Genomic DNA, 26,886 nt, shown 5'->3' on the forward strand with positions numbered 1-26,886 from the left:
CAATTTGGAGGAGGAAGGCAGGCTGCTGGCAGGGAGCAGGGCAAACCTCTGCAAACAGCTGTCACGGGACTCAATCAACAGCCACCAGGTTAGCCTGAGGTGACACAGCTCGAGCATTAATGAGCTCACAGAGGGTGAGCTATGTGGACGGGACGCTTTTAAATGAAGTAGCTGCCTGGACAAATAATTAATTGTGAAAATGTACCAAAATCTTCTTTCTAAACAGCCACGGTTTAAGGTAGTATGTTGTTAGTTCTTATTGTTATTTCATTTTTGCACTGGACAGCAGCAATTCACAGCCCACCTACGGATCACAGCATCTTCCTGCTCCACACTCTTCCTGCAGCACAACTTGTGCCTCGCAGGATCCATATTTAAGCAGACATCTGTGTCCAGGGCACAGCGTCAGCCAGACAGGAAAGCTGCAGGGACAGAAAGGAGCTGCAGCCTCCTCTCTGCCAGTTCAGCTGGGGGAAAGGAAAAAAAAAGAGAAAGAAGGCAGGTGGGGTGAGCCAAAAGGCTGCGGGCCAGAGAGACTGCACACGAGCAGAGCAGACATTTGGTGTGGTGATCCAGCTGCCTCCATCCTCCCCTTGGCTGGCCAGGCTCCAGCCACAGGCAGAGTCCCCCAGGGCCAGACCTCTGTGCAAGTGCTCGGGGTGCACGTACTCGGGGTGCCCATGGCGAGGGCACATGCCTGAGGAAGCACAGGGCTTAGAGGATTTGCTCCTTGTGCTCACTGGAAAATCTCAAGCCCTCTGTCTTGGAGAGGCAGGCTCAGAGCAAAAGTCTGTGTCTGCCTCCTGCAGTTTTCTGTGCAATTCTCCCCTTCTGTGGGCTTTTCAGGGGGACGGCAGAGCTGTGGGATAAGTCCTCCCTTCGGTAAAATATTGCCATTTTCCTGACTTTGCTGGCTCTGGTTGAGCACGGATGGAGGAAAGACTGAAGAAATCTGTTTAGAGTTTCTATACTTTGTGCAAAGGCTCTCTTGAGCCATCCCTGTCCTGTTGGCACAGCCAACTGGCTTCAATCAAGCTCTCACGCTGAGCTGAATCCATGCCTTCGGAGTAATTGGCAGAGGGATGTTTCTTTAGGAGGTGCTGGTTTCACAGGCTAGCAGCGAGATGGCTCAGCTGCAACCAGCAGGAAAGACTGGGCTGAGCCTTTAAAAAATAGATTACTAGATAACAGTGAGAGAAAATAGGTCAAAGAGTAGGACAAGGGGGATGAAGTAGAGGAGCAAAGGCAGCCTCATGCATACTTTGAGCTGGTGCTGCAGCCACGGGCTGTGAGTGCCACGGCGCCGTCAGCTGTGCCAGGCTCATTTCTCCAGCACGCTCTAATGCAGTGACTCCCAGCCCTTTCCACCCCGTGACCCTTGCTGCAACATGAAAACAAGCCCTTTCAGGACTTCCCTCCTATCTGTTCACTGAGAAAAGTGTGATTACTGCTCATGACTGCTCCTGGGCTGTGACCCGTCCTGCTGCGTGCACCAGGGCAGGGCAGTGGCCTCTGTGTTCCCCAGCCCACAGTTCTGCAAGGATCCTTCTCTCCTCAGTGACTCAGCGAGGCTGTCACCAGCAGGGCTGTGCCCTAACAGCAAGGCTGAGAAAACAGGGCTGCTGGAAGCTGCCTTGCTCCTCAGCTAGGTGTTTGCTGAAGGGTGCACAAGAGGAGAGTGGACATCATCACCAGGAAGTTTGCTACCAGCGCCTTCGTGTGCTGTGCTGGGCAATCCTGGAACACACCTTTGTGGGCAGGCAGCAGCCCCCCAAAAAGGCTCCTACAGCTTTAGGATGACTGAACCTCTTTAAAGAGACTGCAGCTCCTCAAGTGTCTCTTTGAGGTGTAAAATTGCTGCACTGGTGCTGAGGAGAGACCCTGCTGGTCATCCTGTGGCCTCCAGGGCTGAGGAGTGGCACTGCCAGTCCTCTGTGCCCTCAGCATGAGCACAAACCAACTGGGCATCACTGCTCTCCAGCAGGCAGCCCCTGCCCTTTCAGCCACCAGAAGAACAGTTCACTCCCCTTTTCTCAGCCAGCACCTTGAATAAATACTTTAGCACTGGGTACAAAGAGATCTATTTACTGAGAACTGTTCTGTATGTCTGAAATGCAAATAAACCCATCCATTCCCTTCCCAAATGTGCTGCCCATATAAGCAGAGAGGGATCAGTCCAGATGACCTTTGAAAAGCTATGATTTTTTTGTCTAGGGATAGAGTCTGGTCCTAAAAGTCCAGAGCTATGTAGCTCTATAGCCACCTTAAAAAGGGATTTTCAAGATTTAAGCTATCGTGTGCTTTAGATGACACAGGGCACTAACCACTTTGTGATTTAATCACAGACAATAATAATTTGGTTCAGTGCATGATTCAGCTAATCCACAATTTGATAAACGTTCATCCTAAACTACAAACCCAAATAGCTTTCTGCAAATCCTGTTTGACACTTTAATGTTAAGACTGTATTTGATAAGCAATCTGTGCTGTACAAGAATATAGGGAGGGAAATTGGGAATTGTTATGCATCTATATGCATCCAGAACAGTAATTCAAAGAAAATAAAAATAAACCTTGGCAATTACAGATAAATCTTTATGCAACAAGGAAACTAATAGGTTTGGCTGGATCTACACTGGATTGATGCATGCTACAGCTCCCACAGCTCACAGGAAAATAGAAAAACCTGTTACACCCTGAAAGGAGGTTGAAACCACAACACAGACCCACTGTCTGCTTCAGCAGTGCCATTGATGCATTTACTTTCATTTTAACTTGGCTGAATGTTTTTGAGGGCTGCAACAGAATCTATCACTGTAATTCTGAGTAACTGTGAGTTCTTCAAGACTGATATCCAGGCCAGTCAGTTATAAATGTCTCAGTACTTCTGTATCAGCATTCCCACTTATGACACCCCTGCAAAAATTAGGGTGAGGAATGATCATAAACCCCAAATTTGAAGAATTTTCTCTGATGCTCTATAGGGCAGTTTTGACACTCAAATTGAAGCTCTGAAAAGGACAAGCAATTTTTTTTTTTTCTGCTTATCAAACACACCTAAGGGATTTAGCATTTACCTCCAAGAGATGGAAACAATCATGAAAGTAATTTTTTCCACAAGTTTGAATGTGCTCTCACACTGCTGTTGTGGGCAAGCCACGTGCCAACAGCAGGTCTGTGAGTCACAGGGTGTCCCTAGAGAGGAAAATTGACCTGGGGGTCAATTGATATTGTCCTGTGCAAATCTTCAGGAATCCCAACATCAAAAGCTAGGACTTGGTCTGTAATATTTGCAACCTTAAAATAGATACAATTACAGATTTATGTAAAACATGAGTTTATTTTTCCACATTCCTATGTTTTCATGTTGTTAGTGGTTACGAGACACACTCTAGGAAAAACACTTCAGATTATTCATTTAAAATAATTAAATTATTTCTGATATAATCCCTGGATCTCGTGCATAACAAAACATCTGGTACAGAGGTTAGAAAATAAATGTTCTTGGCTTTTTTTTTTCCCCTTCTTTTGTTAAACAGATGTTGTTGATACAAAACACAGAACTGTAAATCATAGCCTGCATGTGGACACAGACTGTCACTACTGAGCAGAAATTTACTGTGGCAAGATAGAGGTTTGAAACAGCAATGAATCACTGGCTTACTAACTTTGTTCACGTGGGTATGGTTTCAATATTCTGACATTGAGTGCACATGTCCTTAAAGGAAGGACCCCCTGTTGCCTTTGCTCAAGTGACCAGAATTCCAATGCCTCTCCAGCCCCTTGCCTTTCCCACTCCCACACTGCTTGCACCAGCAAGCTGAAGCCCCCACTTCTCCCATTCCTCTCTTAATATTGATTTTCCTTCAGAGCACACACCAGCAGCACACTCCAGACACTGAACTCCAGACAAAAGCCAGTGCTGTGAATCCCACTGCAATGTAAACCCTCCAGCACAGGTGATGTCTCCTCCTTAGACACATATGTACCATCCAGCTGGTGAGGACACCACCAATTTGGACCTGCTTTTGTCAATGTGCCTGCTGGTTAGTTCCAATGGATCAGGGTCTAACTCCCTGGTAAACTCCAAGCCATGACCTCTGCTTCCTTGCTTTTGAAGCACAGGATTCAGGAGGATATTTGTTGAAATTTATAATTTGGGGTGGCTTTTTTTCACATTTAGCTTTAATTCTCTGGTCCTGTCAGCTTGTATTTTGTGAGTACTGTCCATTTCCTGGCTTTAGCTTCAATTTGTTGTAACAGAATCTTTGGGAATCACAAAGACTCAGCTGGAGACTCGTTTTCAGAGACTCAGGACTTGACCTTGTTCTCAGCTTTACACAGGCAGAGCTCTGCTGATTGCAGTGCAATTGTTCTGGTTTAGGATACTGCCAGAGCAGAGGCATTTTGAGTCCTGATCTGAATGTTCCTGCTTTGGGCCCATTTTCACTCTGATGTATTTTGCACATGGGGCAATATGAAAGGACAACTGAAAGAACTACGCTTTCTTTGAAAATGAGTAAGAATTATTGACTATCACCACACAGAACAGATTGTTAAGCAATGATACAATCATGCACATACCTTACACATGCACAAAATCATGGAATCATTAAGGCTGGAAAAGACCTTGGAGATTATAAATGCACATTACCATTCAGAGGAGAGGATTAATATTTAAGTTTCTCTGTGAAGCATCTCTTGACAAAACAACACCAAGCAATGGCCACGTTCCAGCCCCATGGGCTTGAACACTCTCAGCCTGTTCTCTGACCCCTTGCTCTGTCAAATGCTTGCCTGTGGCTTCCTCTGCACAGCAAAAGCAACTCCTTGCAGGCACGATGGCCAAGGAGTGGCCCCATGGCAGCACACAAAGTGCCACCTATCCTCTTGGATGGAAGCACAAAGCATTTCATTCCTTTCAGGAAATAGGTGGGAACCAGCAAAACTGAGCCCTCTGCTTGTTCAGGTTTGTGTCTATTGTGGATTGTTTTCAAGGCTGCAGGCATGGATGAATAAAAGAAGTAAACACCATGGTACTGCATGACCCTTTATCTGCCTATACTGCATTTTCATTTAGTGCTTTTGCTAGGAAATATTAAAATGGATCCTCTGTATTAATCTGGCTTTTCTTTCTTTTTTTTTTTTTTTTTTTTTTTTTTTTCCAGTCCAGCATTTTAACTAGTTTGCTGTGTTCAGTTAAACTGAATTTTTGCTTGAGAACAAGCAGATGATTGGTTTCAGAGGCCTGAACTCAGGATTTTCCTTCAGCCTCACCTAGCAAAATGAAAACCAGAAACAAAAGATTTTAATCACATAAAATACACAGGGTTCATTAAACATGCTTTAAAGCTGCCTGCTTGTTGTGGAGGCTCTTCAGAGCTCCTACTACCCCAAACTCACAGAAGTGCAATGTGACTCCTGATCTATTGAATTTTGGAGGATGGCTGCAGTGGGTTCCATTATATATAAATTGGATGCAGCCACTTTACAATCTCCAATATATACTTTTATCTCAAAATGCCCTGTGAGGCAATTGTGTAAAGTACTTTATCAGGGATTGTTGTTGGTAATATTGCAAGAATTCATGATGTAAAAAATACATCAATGCCATTTAAATTGAACAAAATGGTTCCCATTTTTTTTCTTGTAGAGCATTTTTAACCATCTTCTCAACAAATTTGTTCAATAAATACTGTATGAAACAAACATTTTGCACTTTGTCCCACAGATGCAATTTGCCAGCCTGATTGATTTCTTTCTCTACAACTAATCTGATTTCTTTAGGCTATACATCTTCCCTTTTATTAAAGATGATGCAATCTTAGCTTTTTATCATACACACATCTACCACACAAACAAGAGGGAAGATTTGGCAAAGCAGCCTTACAACCAAACAGAAAAGCCTGACACAAATCTTATAAAGCTGATCCCAAAAGATAAATGGCACAATGAGATCAAAGTTACACAAATTCAGAAACTTATCCATGCAGAGTAATATGGTCCAGTGGATTTTTCCTCCCATGATAGATTCAGCAACCAAGTAACTTCATCATATCTGTAACACCTTCTAAATCAAGCTCACACCACTGTTTCACCAAATCCCCTCAAATCTTGCTGCCTCTGCACTGTGAGAGGTCAGAAGCAGAAATGCCTTTCCCTGGTTTGCATCTTGCAGAATCTCACTGTTATGTTTTGAGTCCTAACAACTCCAGGCCTATTTACTTTTAAATGGAGTTCCTGTAAAGCAACAAATTCATTTCTCTGTTCTTTTACTGACTGCCCTCATGTTTTTGGGGAACCCCACAGCCCTTCTTTCCTCAGCATCTGCAGTTATCTGCCTTGGCTGTAGACAGTTTTTCAGTCTTTCCCATTCAGGCAGCCAGAGACTTAGTACCACTGTAATACAAAGAGCAATAATTGTTTTCAAATGCTGCAATAATATTCTCAAACAGCACTGGAGTGTTTTGTGTCTGTTGCTTCTCCCATCGAGCAAAATCAAATTAATTCAGTTGACACGTTCCAGGATCTGCTCATCACATTGTTCCTCTGGGGTTCAATTTCTTATCACTAGCTGTGATCCCAGTTAAGGTCCAGCTCTCTGGCAAAGTGAAAGTCCCAGGAGAATCAGGGCTCTGTCTCTGGCAGGATTTTAAGTGCAACAGTAGGTGCCTATCCAGTGCCTTGGAGAGCCTTTCCATCACTTGGAATCGCAGCCTAAAGGTCTGCCCACACACAGATCCATCTCAAGCCACAGGCTTCTCTAACAGAGGGATAAAAGATGGCTTTTGCAGGCTGCCTGGAAAGTGAACAGCTCCAGCCTCTGGCAGGTGGAGGCGAGAGGATTCCAGCAGGGAACTGCAGCCGTGTCCTGCCAGCAGCGCTGCTCGGCTCCAGGGTGCTCCAGCTGGAACATCCACCCCCTGCTCCTGGGCATGTGTGGGTTTCAAGGAACACAGCCTCCTGTCCAGACCCCTCCTGTTTTTAAGTTTTTAAGGCCAGCAGCAAGCAAACAAACAGGAACCCAACTCGGCTCATTTATTTCAATTTGCAAATGGAACGAGTAGAAGTTGGAAGGAGGACAAGGAGGCTGTGACTGCAGTGTATTATCAAGGCAGAACCCATCTTTGTAGCAAAACCTTTGAAGCCTAAACAGACAGGTGGCCAAATCTTGAAAATACAGAGGAAATCAAGCTGAGCTTACAAGTGAGCCACCATATCACAGGGGCCAAGAAGACTAGGTCTGGGTAGCATCAAACTGCTGCTTCTGGATCTCAGGGGGGAAAAACACCAAATATCAATGAATATACTTTTGAGGAATTTTAGGCTCTGCTCTGTAACTTGAATTACATCTCAGCTGTGTACACAGAAGTGATTTCAAAGGAAAGAGGGAAATGGACAGGACTGTATTGGTGCTTCAGAAGATAACAAGAATGTGAGGGGCTGAGCAGAGACAAGGTTCTGTGCCATGGCCATTCCCTCCCCGAGTCAGCTGAGGGATGAAGGTCATCATCATCCCCTCACTGCACACAGCAAACCTGCCTGTGCTGCAGCACTGCCCTGGATACCAAGCTCTCTCCTGCTCCAGCAAATGACATCATTTCTAAGGAGGCATGATCAGATCCATGGCTTTCTGTTCAAGCAGCAGCAGGATAATTAATTTTGACTGTCTGAAAAGGATGTGTATAAAGATAAAGCCACTGAAACCTCAAGCTTTTGCAAGGAGGTATACCAAATGAAACCAAACTTTCCCTTTCTTTACCCACGTCTCATGCCTCACTGAGCCAAGCAGGGCAACTAAATTATTTATGGCAGACCAAAGAACCCATTGCTGGAAGATGCAAAACCCTTCAAGGAGAAAAGAAGATGCCCAGCTCTCTTGAAGAATAGGAGCTTTGTGCAAAGATGCAAAGTCCTCACATGATGCTAACTTTTCATGCTTTGAGAAACACAAATGAGCAAGAAAGCAGCTAATTAGGCACGTTAGTGTGATTGCTTATTTTATGAAGTGGAGAGGGAGGTGTTCAGCACTTTAATGAGATAATAACAGAGAGGCAAATTTGTACAGAGAAGCAAAAATAGCAGTGGCCTTCCCACAGAAATGAAAATGATTTTTGAGCAACAAGAAAAGCAACAATAGAAAAATAACTCAATATCTATCTAGCAAAAAGAACAGTGCCTCAATTTATTCTGTACATGTAAAACCTGGAAAACACTCAGATATCTGAGGGTAGATGGAACTCCCCTTATACACCCAAGCAGTATCTGGACCTGTGTAAAGCCCAGTTTCAGCTTTTTTTCACCTTCAGAAAAAGGACTTTCTCTGGGACCTGGGGCACCTAATCCAAAACCTTGGACTCCCCACAGGGCCCACGTGGAAGGACAGAGAGCTGTGTTCTCACTCGCTCTCCTATTTTGAGCACAACAAGAAAAATGGGAGATGCAAATCATCTATTTAGGTGTAGTTCTTTAATTGCTTATTTTATGAAAACCCAACTGCAGACAAAACCAACACTGCATTTCCTAGGAAATGAGCCTTTCTCAGAGACCTCAGATCTTATTTAGCAGCTGCTTTTGTGCTCTTGGTGTTACTGCCATGGTAAGTAATTACTCATAACGTGACATGCATTGTATCGGCCTTTTAAAAGTAATTAAGAAAAAGTTGCATTGCTTAATGATATGTACATACACCTCATCCCTGCAAGTCTGACTTTGATAACATCTGCTAGTTTTTGGAGCAAAGCCAGTCTTAAAAAGTCAAATAACCTAACAATGGGAGCATTATTAACTTCCCAAAAGCTATAAACTCCAGCACAACATTTGTGTGCACGAGTCCTGTAAGGATTTTCAAGCCTGTGAGTTGCCAGATCAAAAAGTTCATGTTGAACTAGAATTTATGATAATGAAGAAGCCTCAAAAATGCAGTTTATTTACAGTGAGCCAGTTTAGGAGCTGCAGCAGCTCACTGTCCCTGGCAGATTCAGCTGCAGCAGCTGAAGGGGTCTCTGATCAGCTGGTGCCCTTTCTCCCTGCTGGTATTATCCCACCTATACACAGGCAGCAAGACCAGTGCTGTGTCCTCTCCTCAACCACTGCAGTTCAAACTGGCATAACTTCAGTGGCCATCAATTTTCACATTAGTACTCTGGGCTGTGAACTGCAGCAGCTCAGGAGTGAACAAACACGTCCCTGGTCCTCCCTCCTCTGCTCTCACTGTGGCACAAGGGTCTGGTGGACATCTGGGGAAGGAAACTCCTGGAATTGCCTGGGATGAATCACCAGAGTGCATGTGAAAAGCATACAGTGTCTTCCTGAGATCCCAGGTGCCTGTTCTGCAGCATTCATGTTACCTTGCATTGACATTTCTCTGCTTTAGGTCATTCTCTCTACCCATATGGCATTTTGTGATCCTTGGATGTAATAAGAATATCTACAGAACCAGCACAGAAAACTTTTACCTCCAAAATTCAAAAGGGTGATGGATAACAGAATAGAAGAATTTTGGATGTCAGAACTTTTTTTTCTTCCTTCTCCAAAGAAGCTTTATTTTAAGAGCAGAGGTCAACAGCCCTCTTAGTACATATAATTTTATTACATTCTTTGACAAAAATCGACAGCAGTAAAGAACAGCTTGTTCCACAAGCCCCCATGCTGTCAGCATGCCCTTCCCCTTTCTGTACAGAGCTTTCTCACTGTCTCCACCTCTCCTGCCTGAATTGCTCTTGGAAAAACTCCACGTGTTCTGCTTGGGGATGGCCACTGCCTCTGTCAGGCACCAGGGGAGCCTGGCATTGGTGAAATGCCTTTTGCTCCCTGAGTACCCCTGCAGCAACCCCTCCCAAGGTGTGAGGGTCAGGCAGCAGCCTCCTGACCCACAGCTGTCGGGCTCCATGGGTGCCCTTGGCTCACACCTTGGCTGTTTTGACAGTCAGCTACGTCTGCTGGGCTTGGCTGAGGTGCAAAAAGCCCCTTTGCAAGGTGTGCCAGGGGCTGTGTGCAAGCAGCTCTGGCTCCAGGAGGGAGCTTGTGCCCTTTCCCTGCTCCTGTACCAGGGGGTCCCTGCCTCATGGAGCAACTCTGGCCACCACCTGACCCCTGGGAGCAGCCAGGAGCTGCCCTGGTCACATCACACCTCCCCTCCCGAGGAGGGAACACGGCAAAAGGCAGAGCAGGAGAGGGGAGGGTGGAGGGAAAAGGGCTGGCGCTGCCCAGCACACAGCATGGGCAGAATGACAGCTATTGTGAGGCTTCTCAATGCCTCATTTGGCATTATTCCCAGCACTGCTTTTCAATCTAACACCCACTTCTGAGTATCTAATAGAAAAAGAAGGCAAAACCATCAGGTAGGAAGAACAGAAATGACTGCACCAGCTCAAAGGAGCACTAAATTCAGCCAAATTTTCAAAATTTCAAAAGTATTTGAAAACAGCAAATGGTTCAAAAGGGGAATGCATTTTTCCTCATGACATGGCTAAATACTTCTTTTATTTAATAATTTAAAAGAAAAATAATAATGAAAAAAAGCTGACACCTTCAAAATATTTAAAATAAAACAGTTAAAATATTTTGACACGCAGCCAGTGCCAGGTCATTGCTGTGCCACAAAAGTGCTTTTAAAATAACTGAATCAGAAGACAAATGTTCAGAATTTCAGGCTGGTGTTGCTCAACCTGTCTCTACTGCTTCCTCCCTGCCACATTGATGGGGATAAAAGGTTCATGGTCCCAGTGACCATAATGGAGAAAAGAACCTGTAATTTCCCAGCAAAGATTGCCTTGCTTTAGAGAGATGGTCCAATTCACCTTTACTCTTAGGAGCACAGGCTGGTTTTAGAGCATTTTTCAGCTGACTGAGGAGTTACATAATTGCACAATTACATCCAATTACATAACTAGGGTAAATAAGTAATAATATAATTAGGTGGTGTAATTATGTAGTTATGACAGGTAGCACAACTGCTGATAAAAGCCATTATGAAACTTGCTAAGAACTGTGGACACAGCATGGGAGAATGAAACTTTCAGGGCTTTGTTTGCTAAACTCTTTCATTCTTCCAATGGGCAAAATAATTAATTTAATTGCTAAGCCAATAGCTTTTTGCTTTTGCAAATGAATGGAGGTACAAAACATAAGATAATTCATATCTCTGTTGAGCTGCAAAAAATTCAGTAACTAATCATGTCCCTTTTTTTAACCTCTGTATATCTATTTACAGCTACCAAGGCTCAGGTGAAATATGTGTGCAGAAATTACACCTCTGAAAAGCAAAGTATAAAAGTTTGGACATTAACCTTCATTGTTCCAGTTATCACATTAAACTGTCTCCTCTGACAAATGGACACAAGGAACATTCAGAGATTGCTGTATTGATGTAATACAAGTTATGTGCATCTCTGGGTTTGCCAGGGATGATGTTTCTGGTCAAATGGGTCAGATAAACAGGGTTTTTTCTACAGGAATGAAAATCCAATAGGGGAATCATTCATGCAGGTTCTCAGTGCAAACACAAGGCATGCAGCCAGCTTTTCAAAGTTTCTGTCTCTTTGGATATTGTATAATACCTGTCTGAATTAATAAAAGAGGCCTGGAGAGCAAACAAATAATAAAACCTACTGCCCTGCTTTAATATTCATTAATATTTCACCCAGTAACTGATAAAAGATAGTGTGCAAGAAGAAAGAGCAGTGATGGAAGAGCTTTATTCCCATCAACATCTCCATAAAGCTTGAGGTGTATAAATTGCACGTTGCTTTAGATTACATTTTATGGTTGATGCATTTTTCGAAAAAGAAAAAAAGCCCATAAAAATTAATACCTTTCTATATAAAAGCTGGATAGCTCCTGACCACTTCAAACACTGCACAGAGAAGTTTGCTAAGCACTGAAGCAAACACAGAGCTGCTGGGAAAATCAAAATCACAGGGAACATCAGGAGTTTGCAGAGACAATGTCCACAGTCCAGAGCAAGAAAGCAAAAGAAATGTTCTCCCCTGAGGTGTTCTGAGGCCACAGACATGCAAGATAATGGGAATGCCTTGAAGCAAGCCAGCCCTGGAACAGAAATACAAGTGAACTTGGAAACCTGCAAGAATCCTGCATTGGAGTGAGGGGTATGTACAACATCACCCACGTGTTTCTTTCCTCACCTTGAGCTGGGAAACTGGAGAGGTGAACTGTGATGTGTAAATAACTCCCATCCATTTTGGCACCCAGCCTTTCAAATAACATTCCAAAAGAAGGAGACCACAGTATTCCTGTTTTTTTTTATCAATTGTGCTATCAGCAAGCCCTCAAACCAGATGTTTTGCAGTTTGCTGGGCAAATGACACACAGAAAAGACTGAGAGTCACAGAGTGGACAGTCATATTTTTGGGCTCTGATGAGACTGGGCAATAGAGAAAAGGACTATCAGAAACTGTAGATGCTTTTCCTGGTGCTTGGTTAATACTGATCATTATTCCAATGTTACTTTTTGCAATACTTTGCAAGACAGGAGTAGGCAAATGCAAACAATTATTGGTTCCTCACTGCAGCTGTAGGGAGAGTGAGGATGATACCTGGACCTAAACTCTACTTTCTGTTAAAGTTACTGCAGCATACTCCAAAATTTTGACCTATGTGTATTGAAGGACTTGAAGGCTGGATTTGGGTAGAAATTCTCCTTAAGTGATCTGGTTTTGAAAACACAGAATTCCATTAAATTCCACAGAATCCATTAAAGGTACAGAAGCAGCCATAGAAGGCATTCCTAATCATAACAAAAATTAATAGAATGAAAGAATTCTTCCAAGACTATGATTCACAGAGGTTTTTCAGCCATATTCTGTACAGTATGAAATATAAAATCTCATTCCACCTTGTCCTTTACAAAGAGATCCAGAGACTGCCCTGCTATCCCAACCACCTATATTTACAATTTCCTGTAATCCCATACACCCCCAACAAGCCTTTTTCAGCAATGAGTCAGTTCCATTGGCAAGTCCCTTGTGAAAGGTGAATTCCAAGTCACTTTTCTGCCAGATCCCAACCAGAATGTGCTGCCCTACCCAGGACTTGGTCACCTCTCCCAGCATCACAAGCTTTCAGGCTGTCACAGAGCCTGGATCAGCTTCTCTCTCTGTCTTCATAACAAAAGTCATACTCAGGCTTAATTAGGACATGGAATGTAGCACATCTCACGTGCCTGGGGTGTAATTTATGACTATAAGGCTGTGTTTGGGACACACCAAACACACTTGCCACAGCAGCTGCAAAATTGCCTCTGAGACTTTCCTTTTGACTGTTCTTTTGGTCACAGACAAAGCTGGATCTCTAAATCTCTTCTTCCAGTCAAATATCATACTCCATTCCTCCAGTCAGATTATTTCATTTAATTTCTTAGTATTCCTTGTAGCATGTGGTATACACTAAATTCTCTGGCTCCAAGAGAAAGTGTCCTTTTTTTTTGTTCATTTAAGTTCCAATTGCTTCTGCTTTGCAGTACATCTTTCCTGGCTTTCATACTAGGAATTTAAACTACACAAAGTCACAGCTACTAATCCCATTCCAGACACTTCTGTTTGTTCAAACATTTATCTTTTTTTCTATAAATGACATTTATACTTTTATTCCATGTAAGCTTTACATTTCTAGGTCCATAGGTACCTCTCCATAATCCATAATAACCTTTAATTTTATATATACTTATGGAAAAAGAGAGTTTGATAATCCCAAATTCTGGATTACTGCTAACCACTTAAACAACCAGCATTCTGCCACAGAGAAACAAGGGCTTTGAGAAATCAGTTCAGTGTTTGAAGTCATGTGAGTTTTTGGTGCTTTTTTATTAGTACTTTAGATATCCAAAGAGAAGTCTTAGCCATTAATGCAGAGGTAAAATACATTAGTGAATTACACATCAGAAAAATCAAAGCACTGCTGCCACAGGATGTATACACTTACTATGAATATTAATTCATTTCTTGGAATTAAACATTCATACTTAGCATACATACCACAAAGTTTAAAATCCCACAAACATTGCAGGGAGAGGAAGAAGAAGAATGAACAAATGAGACGGGCCTCAGAGTCTGATTCCACAAATTAAAATGTATTTCTGACATAAGCTAAAATATTTCCATGTGTAAAAGGACAACTTGCCACTGTGAATAATTTCTCACAATGCAACAGAGTCTACAAGGATTTGTTTTAGGTTTCCTATCTCACCCACCAAACTGCACAAGTGTAGATCCATCACTGCCTACAGTATAAACACCCTGAGCTGGGCAATGAGACTGATGGTTCCAAATTGAAGGAAATAAGCTGCTCCTCTGCACCTGAGCTCTGAATTCCCATCACCTGCCACAGCACCTTCCCTCCTAGTGGCAATAGCACTTACAAAAGCTCCATTTAACTGCAGCAATCAAGCACACACTCCTGTCTAAACACCACCATTTCCACTAATGTGAGTTCTTCAAGGTAAGCTCTGCATAAGCCTGCACAGTGTTTTCTAGTCAGCTCTAATTTTAGCCCGCTCCCAATTAGGCATCTTGTCTAAATTAACCATTTAGGCTCTCGATGGAGTGAGAAAGGTGATCCCAGCTATCCTGGACACCCATCTGAGGCAGGATAAATAACCCAGCTTTCTGCACTGACAAGGCAGAAAGGAGCTGGGATTGACTGAAACCTGGCGCCTGACCTGAGGACAGCTAAAGTGAAAAGAGAAGCATCTTCCCCTTGGCTGACCTGGGGAGTAAAAGGCCACCCAGCTCTTCAGTAATGAGGCTGGGTAGTATGACCAGTCAAAGGCTTGGTGAGGGGTAAAAGAGAGATGGTCTTGATAAGCAAAGTGGCTCCAGAAATGCATAAACAGCAAATCCTGATGCGCATTTGGTTACAGCCTCCTCTGGGATTCAGACATATGCCAGCTCTGCAACCACAGAGCCTGGCACTGCCCCTGAGCACTGCAATACCTGCCAGCAGGTCCACAGGAAGAAAATGCTGCCCCACAGTATCCCAGCAGGCAGGCAGAATTCCTCAAAAATGAAGCCCCAAGCCAGGCAGCCTTGATAATCCGCTGCTCTCGCTCACTGGAGCAAACCCTCTTCAGCAGCAGGCTGGAAACAAAATGTAATCGAACACCTCTCTGGCCCAGCATCACCACATTTCTCTCTCTGAATCCATATACTCTCCCTGCTTCACAAGGCAGCTTCTTCAAACCCTGTGGCTGCTCTGCTTGGTCTTTTCACCAGCTTGTTCAGAGCAGCCATAGGAGAAAAGCACCAGCCCTGAGCGCTGACCCCGTGTTTCAGTGTGCAGCAGGAGATGTTATTTTTCTGGACAGCAGCCCAGAGACACTGGACAAAGCTGGAGCAGCAGCAGATGTTATGATGCATGCTCTCGTGCCCCAGCTCTGCCTAATGAGGCAGCAGAACCCACAGAGCATGAGAGCACAGACACCAAACTGGGGACTGCAGCCTGCACCTTCATCTTTTTCATTATGTTTAAGTCTGGGTTTTGCTGCAGACTAAAGCACGTGCAATGATCTTTAAAAATACAGATCGATGCCTCCTATTGTTCAGAGAGAGGGGAAAAGAAAGATACTCTCTGCCCTAGCTGCAAGCAGCATCTCTCAGTTGCATAAAGCCCAAATTGACTTACCACAATCATTTGTGCCACGTAGCTCTCCGGGCCAGTGTATTCAGTTGGATCTTTAACTTTGACAAGAACTATAAAATACAAATAATGCCACATGTTGTGTTCTGCCTTTATATGCTCCTCAAACGAAACAGTCTTGTTATCAAATTTATCCCTCTCCAGTCCTGCAAAAGGAGAAGAACATGAAGCCAAAAAATAAACTACTTCCACATAAAAATACGCAAATCTGTTAAATATGTTAGAGAAAGGAACCTAACTTAATTTAAAGGATCATAAAATTGAAAGATCTTAATTTAAAAGCCATAACTGCCAGGCAAGAAATACCAGGCCAGAAGGCATTCCTGACAGAAGTCTTTCAACGCAGCTTTTATTCTCTTTTGTGATATTTCCTCTTAATAACAATAACAATATAATAAATATGTTACAGTTTTACAGTGCCTTCTATGCAGAGGGCTATAAAGTGTTTTACAAGTGTTGTCTCTGGCTCTTTCTAGATGTGTACTGGGAAGCAGAGAGTGTGCAGTCCAGGTCCTGATCATCCAAAGATTTATGCACACTTTTAGCATCAAGCATATAAAGAGTCCTGCTTTAGCTTCAGTGAGATTTTTTTGTGGGTTTCAACCTGGCAGAGAGAATGACTCCCTGCAGCTCTGTTGTCACAGTCTTTACAGAGCTGCAGTCATAAGAATTTTTTTTTTTGATTTTTCCATGTAATGGTCCAGATCTCAGAAGAAGAATACCAGAAATGAGGAAGGAGAGGAATCACCAGTGTTTGCCTCTGTGTTTCTGCCCTCCTCCCTGGATTTCCTATGCACAGACACTAAAGACATGTTGTGCTCTGCACAGCATTCATCCCTGCCAGTACAACCATGGAAACAGCACCCAGCCTACAAAAAAGGCTTTTTGAAGTCCCCCAGGGAATGAAGGTGTGCCCCTCTTTGTGAGTGCACTTCAAAACCAGTGTGATTTTCCGTGGGCTTTGTGGGGATGATTTCCACGGAATTCTTTTGTTCCTGCTTCGTATCACCTTCTGAAATCGGCAGCTCTTGCTGCTCTGGAATGCTCTGTGCTGTGAAATAGAAGCTGCACTTTCATCTGCTTTGTGAACAGAGTCAGCAGCTGCCCCATCTCCATTAGTGGTGATGATGCAAGCGTGAGACGCGGCTCTTCTGCCTGGAATCTGGGTGGAGACTGAGAAGCCACCTCTCAGCAAAGCCAGCTTTTGATTCATAAACCAAATCTGTCTCCCACTGAGAGGGAATAAACTTGGAATCAACCTCTGGAATTTTTACAGACTTTCCTTGTAGAAGATAACAACGCCTGGGGTCCAAGCTTTATTTATTGAGGAATAGTTCATTTTCACTCCTCTCACCCTCAAATACCTCAATAGATCAGTAACACCTACCACAGATGAAACAGGTGGTCTTTAGTATCTCCTCCTTTTTCTGCTTTTCACTCCTGAGATCAGCAAATGTATCAATGATGACTCCAAAGATCAGGTTGAGAACAATAATTATGACAATGAAGTAAAACAGAAGATCATAAACAACTCGTGCAGCAAACAAGGGCTCCTGCAATAGCAAGGTTTCAATAAGGTATAAAAATAGAACAAATCTAAAATATTAAACAACATTTTCACATTAGCTCAAGCAAAGCTACAGATCTTCCTTTTCATATGCCAAATTCTGCTAGCCTTCCTCACAGGACTAGAGAGGGACTACCCAAATCCTTTTCTTCACCATGACAGAGACCTGAAATCACACAATTGTTCCGTTTCCCACACATTCGTGGGAATAATAGCACTACCCTTTGTGGAGCTCTTCAATATAATTAGCATTAAAGAGCTGCTAAGTGGCAAGGACCAGTTTCAAAGGGTCACTTTCAAAGTCTGTAAGTGCTTTCAGACTCCACTCGGGATAAACTTTGGCTCCTGCACAACCTCCCAGTCTGTGAGATAGGATATAGACTCCTCCTCCCAGCACAGGGAGTTCTTCCATCCAGACTTGAGTTGTCACTGGACTCTTGCAAGAGATCCTACTTTATCCTGAATTTATTTATAACATGCATGGTGTGGCTCATCAAGCAAAGCACTGCTAGATTGCCTTTATTTGTGATGTTCTTTTTGAACCTGAATAAAAATGCATTAAACCACCCAAATATTAAGGGAGGTCCTTAAATGAGCTGCATTTTTGAGGAAACTTCTGGAAGAAAAAATATGCCACAATATATGAAATTCTGGTTCGATTTTCATGCTGGTTGAGTACAAATAAACAACAAGACCTATTCCAGGGCAGATGCCATACTGAATATAAGCTAAAATGTCCAGGTGGAGCCCCCTGGGCTCAGTCCCTGCCCGTGGCTCTGGTGCCATTGCTGGACCCCGGAGCAGAGCCTGGTCCTGCTCTGCCCTCCCTGCACACAGGGACACCCAGGGCTCAGGGCCCCTCTCAGCTGGGGCTCCTCTCCAGCCTGGACAGCCCCAGCTCCCTCAGCCTTTCCCTGGCACAGATGCTCCAGGCCCTGGATCATCTCTGCAGCCTCTGCTGGCCCCGCTCCAGGAGCTCCCTGTGCTGAGGAGCCCAGGGCTGGACACAGCTCTCCAGATGTGCCTCCCAGGGCTTACTTATAGCAGTGGTTTGAAGGTTATGATATTCTGCATTTTTCCAGAAGTGGTAAACAACTACCTAGCGATCCTTTCTTCAAGTATCATCATCACACCAAGCTTAGCTCTTCCCATTAAATATCCCATCTGGGATCTAAAAATTACATGGATAAATCAACTGTGTGACATGAGATCAGACTAGATACAAACACTGTCTGTAACCTCCAAAAATTGACTTTGGCATTCATGAGATGCACAGGGAGTAATGCCTTTCCTAAGCCAAAACACTCACATCTTTGGAAGGCTTTCTGAGCACGTCTCCCACGCCCCCACCATTCCGCAGGCCTTGGTTTAACACGGTCACAATGCACATCAGCAGGGTGTCACAGGTCCTTTCTATTCCATCCTCCTCTTCTTCACCTGCAAACAGCAACCACAGCATCAAACAATCACTCATCAAACAAAGCCACAATTCTGTTAGAGAAAGCAACTGCAGGACACATCTGCATCTCGTGTTTCTCATCCAGAACCTCATTGATCATCCCCACTCATGTGCACATCGCTGCTGGTGACATACTTAGGCACATCAGGCACACTTAGCCTGAAGAGAGACTGAGAAAATCACAAGCAGGGCTGTTAATGACCCAGAGCCACCATCTCTGCTCATGGGAGCACCCCTTCTCCTTGCAGACGCCCCACTGCTTTTCCAGTGGGCCCCCTAAAACTGCAGCAGAGACAAGAAGCAACATTAACAGAGAATTAGAAGCACATTTGTGAAAGGATTGTCCTCCTGTGAAATCATTACCTACTCATGTATACAAGCCAAGTCATGTTAGCATTTCAAACCCATTAAGGAGGGCTTGGCTTTAGCTCAAGTCAGTCTGTCCATGATCTTTCCACCAGCACACGTGCCCAAGCACAGGTCTGACAGACATTCAATGAAAGGCTCTCCCTGAGCTCAGCTTGAAGACTTGGATGCTGTTCTTATCTGAGGTTTTGGCCGAGCCACAGAGGGTACTATTGTACAGAAGGTGTTTGAACGTGCAGAGAAGCTGGGCTGGAACACCAACCCTGGGGGGACTCGGTCCACCTTGGCACACTCTGCATCCACAGCCTGCCTTTGAAGAGCCCTGCTGGAGCTGCTCCCTGTGTCCTGCTGGCTCGGGCTGAAGGCTCAGGGCTGTCACTGTCATCCCTCCTGCCTTCCTCTCTCTTTAGGGGCATGCTTGCTTAGGCGGGAAGGCAGCCATTCACACTCGGTTTGCTCCGTGCACTCATTGTAACATAGTTTAATAAATAACAACGTCCTGCTGTGAGAGTTGACTGAAACACATATTTAACAGCCCCAAATCACCACATCTGGGGCACTGAGAGAGATTCTGATAAATTGAATTGACTGCAAGCAATCACATTGCAGACAAGTAATTGGGATTTAAATTTAATTTTGGATTTGGGTTCCCAAATTGTGGTGCGTGCATCCCGGCTGGGATGGGCAGGACAGTGCTGGTGTCTGCTGCTTTTGCTGCCACTGCTTCTGCTCCACAGGCAAATTAGATGAGAAACAACTCCCCACTCAAGGAACTTTGAGCAAAAAGAAAAGCAAAAGCAGACATCAGCACAGACTTCCCTGTTAAACTATATGGTCATTACAGACACTACTCCCACAAATAATCCTGGATTTAAAAATAACTGCTTAAATATTGAAACTGAAAGGATTGAAACAAGAAACCTTTTTTATCCTGCCATACCTAGATTTTTTTTTACTAGCACAGTGATGTTATTCATACCAAATAATCTTTGCTGTTGTATCCTGCCATTATTCCCTCCTTTCAAACAATACTCTTTCTATTTTTTTTTTTCTTTTTCTGAAGCCATACTTGAGCCTTGAAAAAAGCTTGTATTTCCTTTAGGTAACTACAATTCTGTAGTTCACAAGACCAGACTCAGGTGCTGGAAGCAGCAGATGATCAGGTTCTGGTGAACAGAGAGGATAATCCAGGACTGAGAACTGAACAGGAATTATCTACCAGCAGCCCTAACACCCAACTCTCCCTGTCCACTGAGATGTTATTCAGAGCAAGCCAGGCTTCAGAAACACAAGATACCTCACCTTGCACATCTTGCAACACAGAGTGTCAGCATCCCAGAAAAGCAAGCCCAGAAAAGCAAGCCCAGGTTGCAAGATTTTTGCCAAAGGACCAGACAGCCCAAAGTTGGCAGAAACCATGAGGAGTGTACAGACATCATTTTTGCTGTTCTATTTCCACTCCCAGATGTGGAGCAATGAGAGCTGCCTTCAATTTGGGAGCCAGGCAACCCCTACAGGCACGTTCAGCCTGACTGTCTGTTTTCCATGCTCAACAGCATCCACAGTGCAGGCTCAGCCCCTCCAGGCACTAACCATGCCCACACTTGACAGGAAGGAGTGGATCTATAGAGTGCACTGTTGTTAAGGACCCAATATTGACATTAATTGAGGTTTGGGGGGGGTTATTTGCAAGCAATTCCACTCTGGAAAGTGGCTGGTGAGGGTCTGGACAGCATTAAGCAGGACATCTTCTGATTAAATTTAATTCACAGGCAAAACAGGTAAAGTGCTAAGACCACCCCACAATGCTAATCACAGGGCAGGGGGAGGGATAATAGGAAGATTTACTCCAAAAATCCACATCTGATGGCCCACAGGTACCTGGGCCACACAAACACATCAGGTGAGACACATCTGATCCCACCTGGATCCAGCAGAACTTGCACAGAGCAGGACCAGGTGTGGCAGTGGAATGATTGTTTGGAAATGTCCCCTTTTACAAACAGGTGTCTGTGCACCCTTCCAGCACAGATCTTTATGGGCTACAGAGGATGAGGATGTACTGTAGGATGTGAAGTTCCTTTAAGTGATCAGGCACTTCACCAGGCATAGACTGAAGTGACAGGGAAATGTCTTTGGAGTGGAGAGAGAGAGAGACTCTGAGGCAGAGAAGGTAAAGTATTTTTATGCTGACAGCCCAGAGGAGCAGTGAGCAGCAGGCTGCAGAGAGGGGAGGCTCTCTGGACACAGCACACTGGCTCCCAGGGAGCTCCCTCTCCAGCAAGGGCAAGGACTGAGCATAGGATACACCAGGGAAACCCAAGGAAGAAGCAGAGTCCCATCAGAAGAAATGATCAGCAGTGATCTGATCTGAAAAGCAACATAACTCATGTCTCACTTGGGACCTGAGATGCCACTGAGAACATTTTCTCTTTCCCACACACAGCTGTGGGCTTCTCTGGTGCTGCAATGTGAAACTCCCCAAATCTCACACAATCTTAGCACCATTCAAGTTGGAAAAGGCCTCTGAGACTGAGTCCAACCACACACCTAACCATGCCATGTTCTCCACTAAACCACATCCCAAATTCCCCATCCCCACAGCTTTTAAACACTTCCAGGGATGGTGATCTCATGCCTTTGCATCCCACCACACTCACACTTTTGCCAGAGGGGAAATCTGTCCCAGGAAAAGACAGAAAGTAGAACAATTCTTTTGGCCAGGTGGCTAAGGTGAGCAAAACTGTTCTTGCTGAATGTTGGTGGGTTTTAATGGTACTGGATAAATAAATTTCTTCAAGATTAAGTAAGAGTGCACTTAGATGTTTTGTACATCCATCTTTCATTATGGTTTGATTTTCAAGGAGCAGTACCCAAACAATGAGAAATGTGAGATTTCTATCATTTAAAGAGCTTGGCAAAAGCCACACTGCATCTCTTTGACTGATTGATTACTCTTTGAATGCAGCAGCTTTGCCAATAGCTCTTAGACTGTTTTCTCTATCTAGCCAGACAGCTTCCCATGTTGTTTATGAGGCCTGTTTACACACCAGCTGGGGAGAAAAAGCCTACTTTTATAGCCCTCTCCCTGAAGGCTTTGATCCTAAAAACTCAAGAATTAGTAGTGGAAGAATGAAGCTTATAAAACAACATTATACTGGCATGCAGGAAGGGACAGTTTATGTCCTCCCTTTCAGCCCCCAGCAACCACAGGCAACTGTGGCAAAAAGTATTTTGAGCCTGCAGACCCATCCACTGTGCACACACCTCCACTGCAAAGGTCACAACACAGCAAACCAAATTTAATATCTGCAATGCAAGAGCAGCCACCCCAACTAGACTGTGCCCCATGGAAAGAGTAGGGACAGACAGACACGAGGGCCTGGATCTGGGTTCTTAGGTCTTCTGGCTGTAATACAACCTTGGCCCAGATACATGTAGAAAACATACACAAAAGCTTGCTGAGAAATTTGCTGAGGCATGAAAATGAATTTGTGTGGCCCTAACTGGATCTAGCAGGGGCTCAGTGTGTGCAGGTGAGGATGCTGCACACAAGCAGCAAGCTGCTTCTCTCAGCTAAGCCACTTGGCAAGAAGCAACTTGCATGTTCAAGCATAATGATTCAGCAAGCCCTTTTAATAACAAAATTAATGTCAGTGCATTTGGAAATCAGGTGTGGGAAGCACTCCCATGAACAGCAAAGCTGCCAACTAAGCTCCAAGCCTTGCAGAAGTTGAGCACTTCTGACTCACTATAGTCATCATCACTTCTCACACCAGCAGAAGTCCCTACAACAGCAACACACAGATCAGAGAATCACAGAGTGGTTTGGGTTGGAAGGGACCTTAAAGCTCATCTCATTCCAACCCCCTGCCATGGGCAGGGACACCTTCCACTATCCCAGGCTGCTCCAGCCCCATCCAACGGGGCCTTGGACTTCCAGGGATCCCTAGGTTCCAATGGATGATTGGGATTTTCTTCACTGACCTGGGTTAAGAGCTGGGATGCTGGTGGAACAGTTCTCTTTGGCACAGGCTCCCATCATTGATGTCAGGGTTGTAGTGGGAACTTCACCAATACCTGTGGAAAAAGCAGGATGCTGACAAAAAGACAGGCACTACATTGATGTTAAGTTTTAAATCATTATTTTCTAGGAGCAAATCACTGGGTTGGAGAGTTAAGAAGGAAAAACAGAACAAATTACACCAGCAATTCGTCCCTCCTTGAAAGAGTCTGCCTCAACAGCTCAAAGCAATCATAATGAACAAAAACACAGTTTTATATTTACTGTATATCACAGCTATTCCCATTTCATCTCCTGAAATTAATGAATCTACATCAAATGCTGCTGCTTCTGGTGAGAACAAAATATATTCAAAGCAAGAAACAACTGTCAGATATGAAAATAATGTCAGTTTTAAAAACCATTAGATAAATTATTCACAAAAGCTGACAAGAAGGACACCAAGCTGATGTTCAGTTATCCTGAATGTAGAATATTTAAGGGTTTTCAAGGATGATAACACAGTTTGGTACTCATTTGTAAATATGTATGGGTTTGTGTAAAACACTAATTTAACATTCCCAAAGTGGTAAATGTGTACATCAGCTTGATTTTATCAAACCAATTTTCTCTTGTGCACCTTCAACTATTTTCTGCATTTCAAATTAGAGATACAAAAAGGTTTAAGGAGAAAAAAAAGAAGGCAAAATTATGCAACAAAATAACAGCCTAAGACAGTATGTGTAATGCAGAAAACATGCACTCTGACTTACTCTTTCTGCTACTTTATAAAGAAAAAATGTAAAGCACTTGTCCTGGGAAGCATAATGTTCCATCAATGTGCAGTCAGCATATTTTCTTGATGAGTTTTTGATCAGAAATGGCAATGCATGAAGCCAGCAAGAACATACCCACACCACAAAAATGTGCCAAGAACTCAACAGAAGCAACACAAACACACAGGAGCTGCTGCCCTGGATCAGACCACAGCTGTGTGTAGCCTGTTTTATTAAGATGGTCACTTTCAAAGTGAGACTTCACACCCTAAGTTCTGTCCCAAAAATTAATGGTAAGTCAAATATAAGCCAATTTAGCCCCTAATGGATGGACAGTGGGGCAAAAAAATTAAAAAAATAAATCACTGTATGTTAAAGAAATCTGTCAGGTTTTTTTTTTTTTTTTTTTATATGGTTTTGAACCAGCTGCAGAAGTATGCCAGGCCCATGAGTCTTGAATGACCTTTGCCTTGTTTGTGAGCTTTAAATCCTGAAAAAACAACTTCAGGAAAAGGCTGGCAAACACTGAGTGCACACAGCCCCGGCTGGGTTCCAGCTCTGTGCCTGTGTACAGGTCTGAGGAGCTCAGCATTTGGGAAAACCATGCCTCGAGGAATTTAATCACCAGCCATTCTCAAGAATTTCTCTGCAGCCAGTTCCTCCCCTGCCCATGCTCCCAGCAGGCTGGTTGGCAGCACATACAAAGCTCTGCACACACCAGACCTGGCTCTTTTCTAGCTAAGCAAGTTTGTAACTCTCTATTCCCTTTCCTGAATTCTCTCATTCTCCAGAAATCTGAAATCCTGGCCTTTCTAAAACTGTTCCACACTGCCCAATGACTTAACTGAGGCCAAGATTACAGACTAGCAATGACAATCATGAAATACACATTGAATTTAAAAGATGCTTTTATCAGTAGAAATGTGAATTCTATAATAAATTTCTGCTGGATGAAGCTAAAAAAGCAATGATATGAATATAGCAAATGAACATGTTAAGATCATATGCCTCATATAGTACACAGAAATTGTTATGAGCTGCTTTTAAGGTGGGATGAGAATCAATACAATCCACTTGGAGCTGCTTTTCGCTTAGTAAAATACTTAGGAAATACAGATTTTTTTTTAATGTTTTCATGAGTTTGTGAAGAAAACATAATAGATCAAATGTGTCAGATTTTAGCATTTCAACAAATAAGCCCAGACTAAAACAACCCTATACACATTAAATTTTACACAGAGACTTAATTGAGTTCTAAGGTATATAGAATTAGTTCTGCTCTCATGCAGACATGAATAAAGAAATTTGATGTCCTGAGATGAAAACTCAGGTTAGGCAGACAGAAAGCGGGATCTGCTGGAAGCAAATTTTAATATAAAAAAAAATACCTGCAGCAGGGGTCCTGATTTTCAACCTGTCAACCTCCATGATAAAGTCATCTTTCAGGAAGAGGAAGCCAATGATGGAGAAGAGATAAACCAGGATGAGTGCTAGCACTGCAGTGAGGATAATTGAACGGCCATTCCGGGTAACACTTTTTATCACATTTAGCAATGTCTCCTCCCTGTACACCAGATCAAACAGCTGGGGAAGGCAGAGAGTGGAAGAAAAAATGAATACAAATGAGGCAATATATAGATGCAACACAGGAAAACAACCTGAACTATTGAAACATGCATCAAGCCATGTTCTACATTCTCGGCTTCATAAACTCACATTGATTTCAGTGGGAGCTGGTCATGCTTATGCAGGAGGAAAGCTAGCACAGAACTTTAAATTTTAAAATTAATTATAGAAAAATACAAAGCCACAAAATAAATTTGAGCCTGATTCAGAGATAGACAACACCTACTATCAAGATCTGTTGTTTCCCTGTATTTGAAACCAGGCTAGATTAGAATTTTAAGTATCTTCATACTCTGGATACTTCTATAACTACAAAGTAATTTTTGTAATGTTATCTCTCATCTGAGACATGCACTGGCTGCAATTCAAAATGTACTCATACATGTAAGTAATGACATATATATAAACTTTCTTTGAGCTCATGGCATCATGTAAATGTTGCATGGACAAGGATTGGAGCCACCTCTTTTTAGGACAAAGTTAAATTCATGGTACTGTTTGTACAAGACTAGAAACTTCTATTTTTCTCTACCCTGCACTATATGATTCCCTGGTATTTAACTTTAAAGAAAAGTATATATTAAGATAATATTGCTTTAAATGTCAAAAGCCTAAAGCAGCAATTAAATGTGACAGGAGCTTTACAAGAATCTGTAACTTTTTTTTTCTCTTACAATTTTCTTGATGTTCTATAGTGCTTTGGACCTTATCTATAATGTATGTATTTCTACTTCAAAACACTCAGATTGCAGATATAAAGCGACACACTATGATTTATCAAAATGCTCCACAGAAGAAGGTATTATCACAATTTATAAGATCTGAAATCCACAGCCTTGTGAAAGGATTAATAATAAAGGAAAAAAGAGGGGAGAGAGTTATACACAAATATTAGAGTTTAGACTACATCCACTACTAAGTGAACACCTGGAAGCAACCTGGGTATGTGGATAATGTCCACAAATTATGGACATTGGTCAATAGCAGTCACTGAAAAAAAGTACACAAAATGTTTTTTTAAGCTGCTTGACACTTTGCAAAGTATTTCAAGATAGAGATCACCTAACTCATTGAAGGAACAGCAGATAATTTGTGCATTTTTAAAGCAGGAGAGTTACATCCATTTGAAGAGGGTCCTGCAGCTACAGCCACAATCTTGGCTCCTTTGAAATCTGTCCAAACTTTGAAGCAGTCTTTAATGTCAAAATCTGGAAAGTCTGACTTCAACAGAAGCTCTACCTGAGTTAGCACTGAAAATTTTAGTGTGCTTAACACATCTTTGAAAAGCTGGGAGTTCACCACTATTCAGGAAGCTGAGAAAAAATTCAACAGGAAAGTGAACCCATGTAAATGACCACAAGTTAGTCAGTCTCCTTACAAGTTTCACGTGTTCCATTATAGAGCAAAAGGATCAGCAAACAAGAGCAGTGAAACA

At 43.2% G+C, this 26,886-nt stretch overlaps 1 protein-coding gene across 2 annotated transcripts in view; it reads right to left on the minus strand.

Moving 5' to 3' along the window:
* ITPR2 (inositol 1,4,5-trisphosphate receptor type 2) overlaps positions 1 to 26,886 on the minus strand; it is a 237,105-nt gene that overhangs the window by 6,226 nt on the left and 203,993 nt on the right. For both annotated transcript variants that reach the window (XM_079304200.1, XM_079304199.1), the window contains 5 exons: positions 25,214 to 25,409; positions 23,034 to 23,126; positions 18,531 to 18,658; positions 17,042 to 17,207; positions 15,640 to 15,800 (listed from right to left, as the gene is read on the minus strand). In XM_079304200.1, the coding sequence (XP_079160326.1) occupies positions 15,640 to 15,800; positions 17,042 to 17,207; positions 18,531 to 18,658; positions 23,034 to 23,126; positions 25,214 to 25,409 (744 nt within the window). The remainder of the gene's footprint in view (positions 1 to 15,639; positions 15,801 to 17,041; positions 17,208 to 18,530; positions 18,659 to 23,033; positions 23,127 to 25,213; positions 25,410 to 26,886) is intronic.

This window comes from Erithacus rubecula (assembly GCF_903797595.1).
Source record: "Erithacus rubecula genome assembly, chromosome: 4".
In the NCBI taxonomy this organism is placed as follows: domain Eukaryota; kingdom Metazoa; phylum Chordata; class Aves; order Passeriformes; family Muscicapidae; genus Erithacus; species Erithacus rubecula.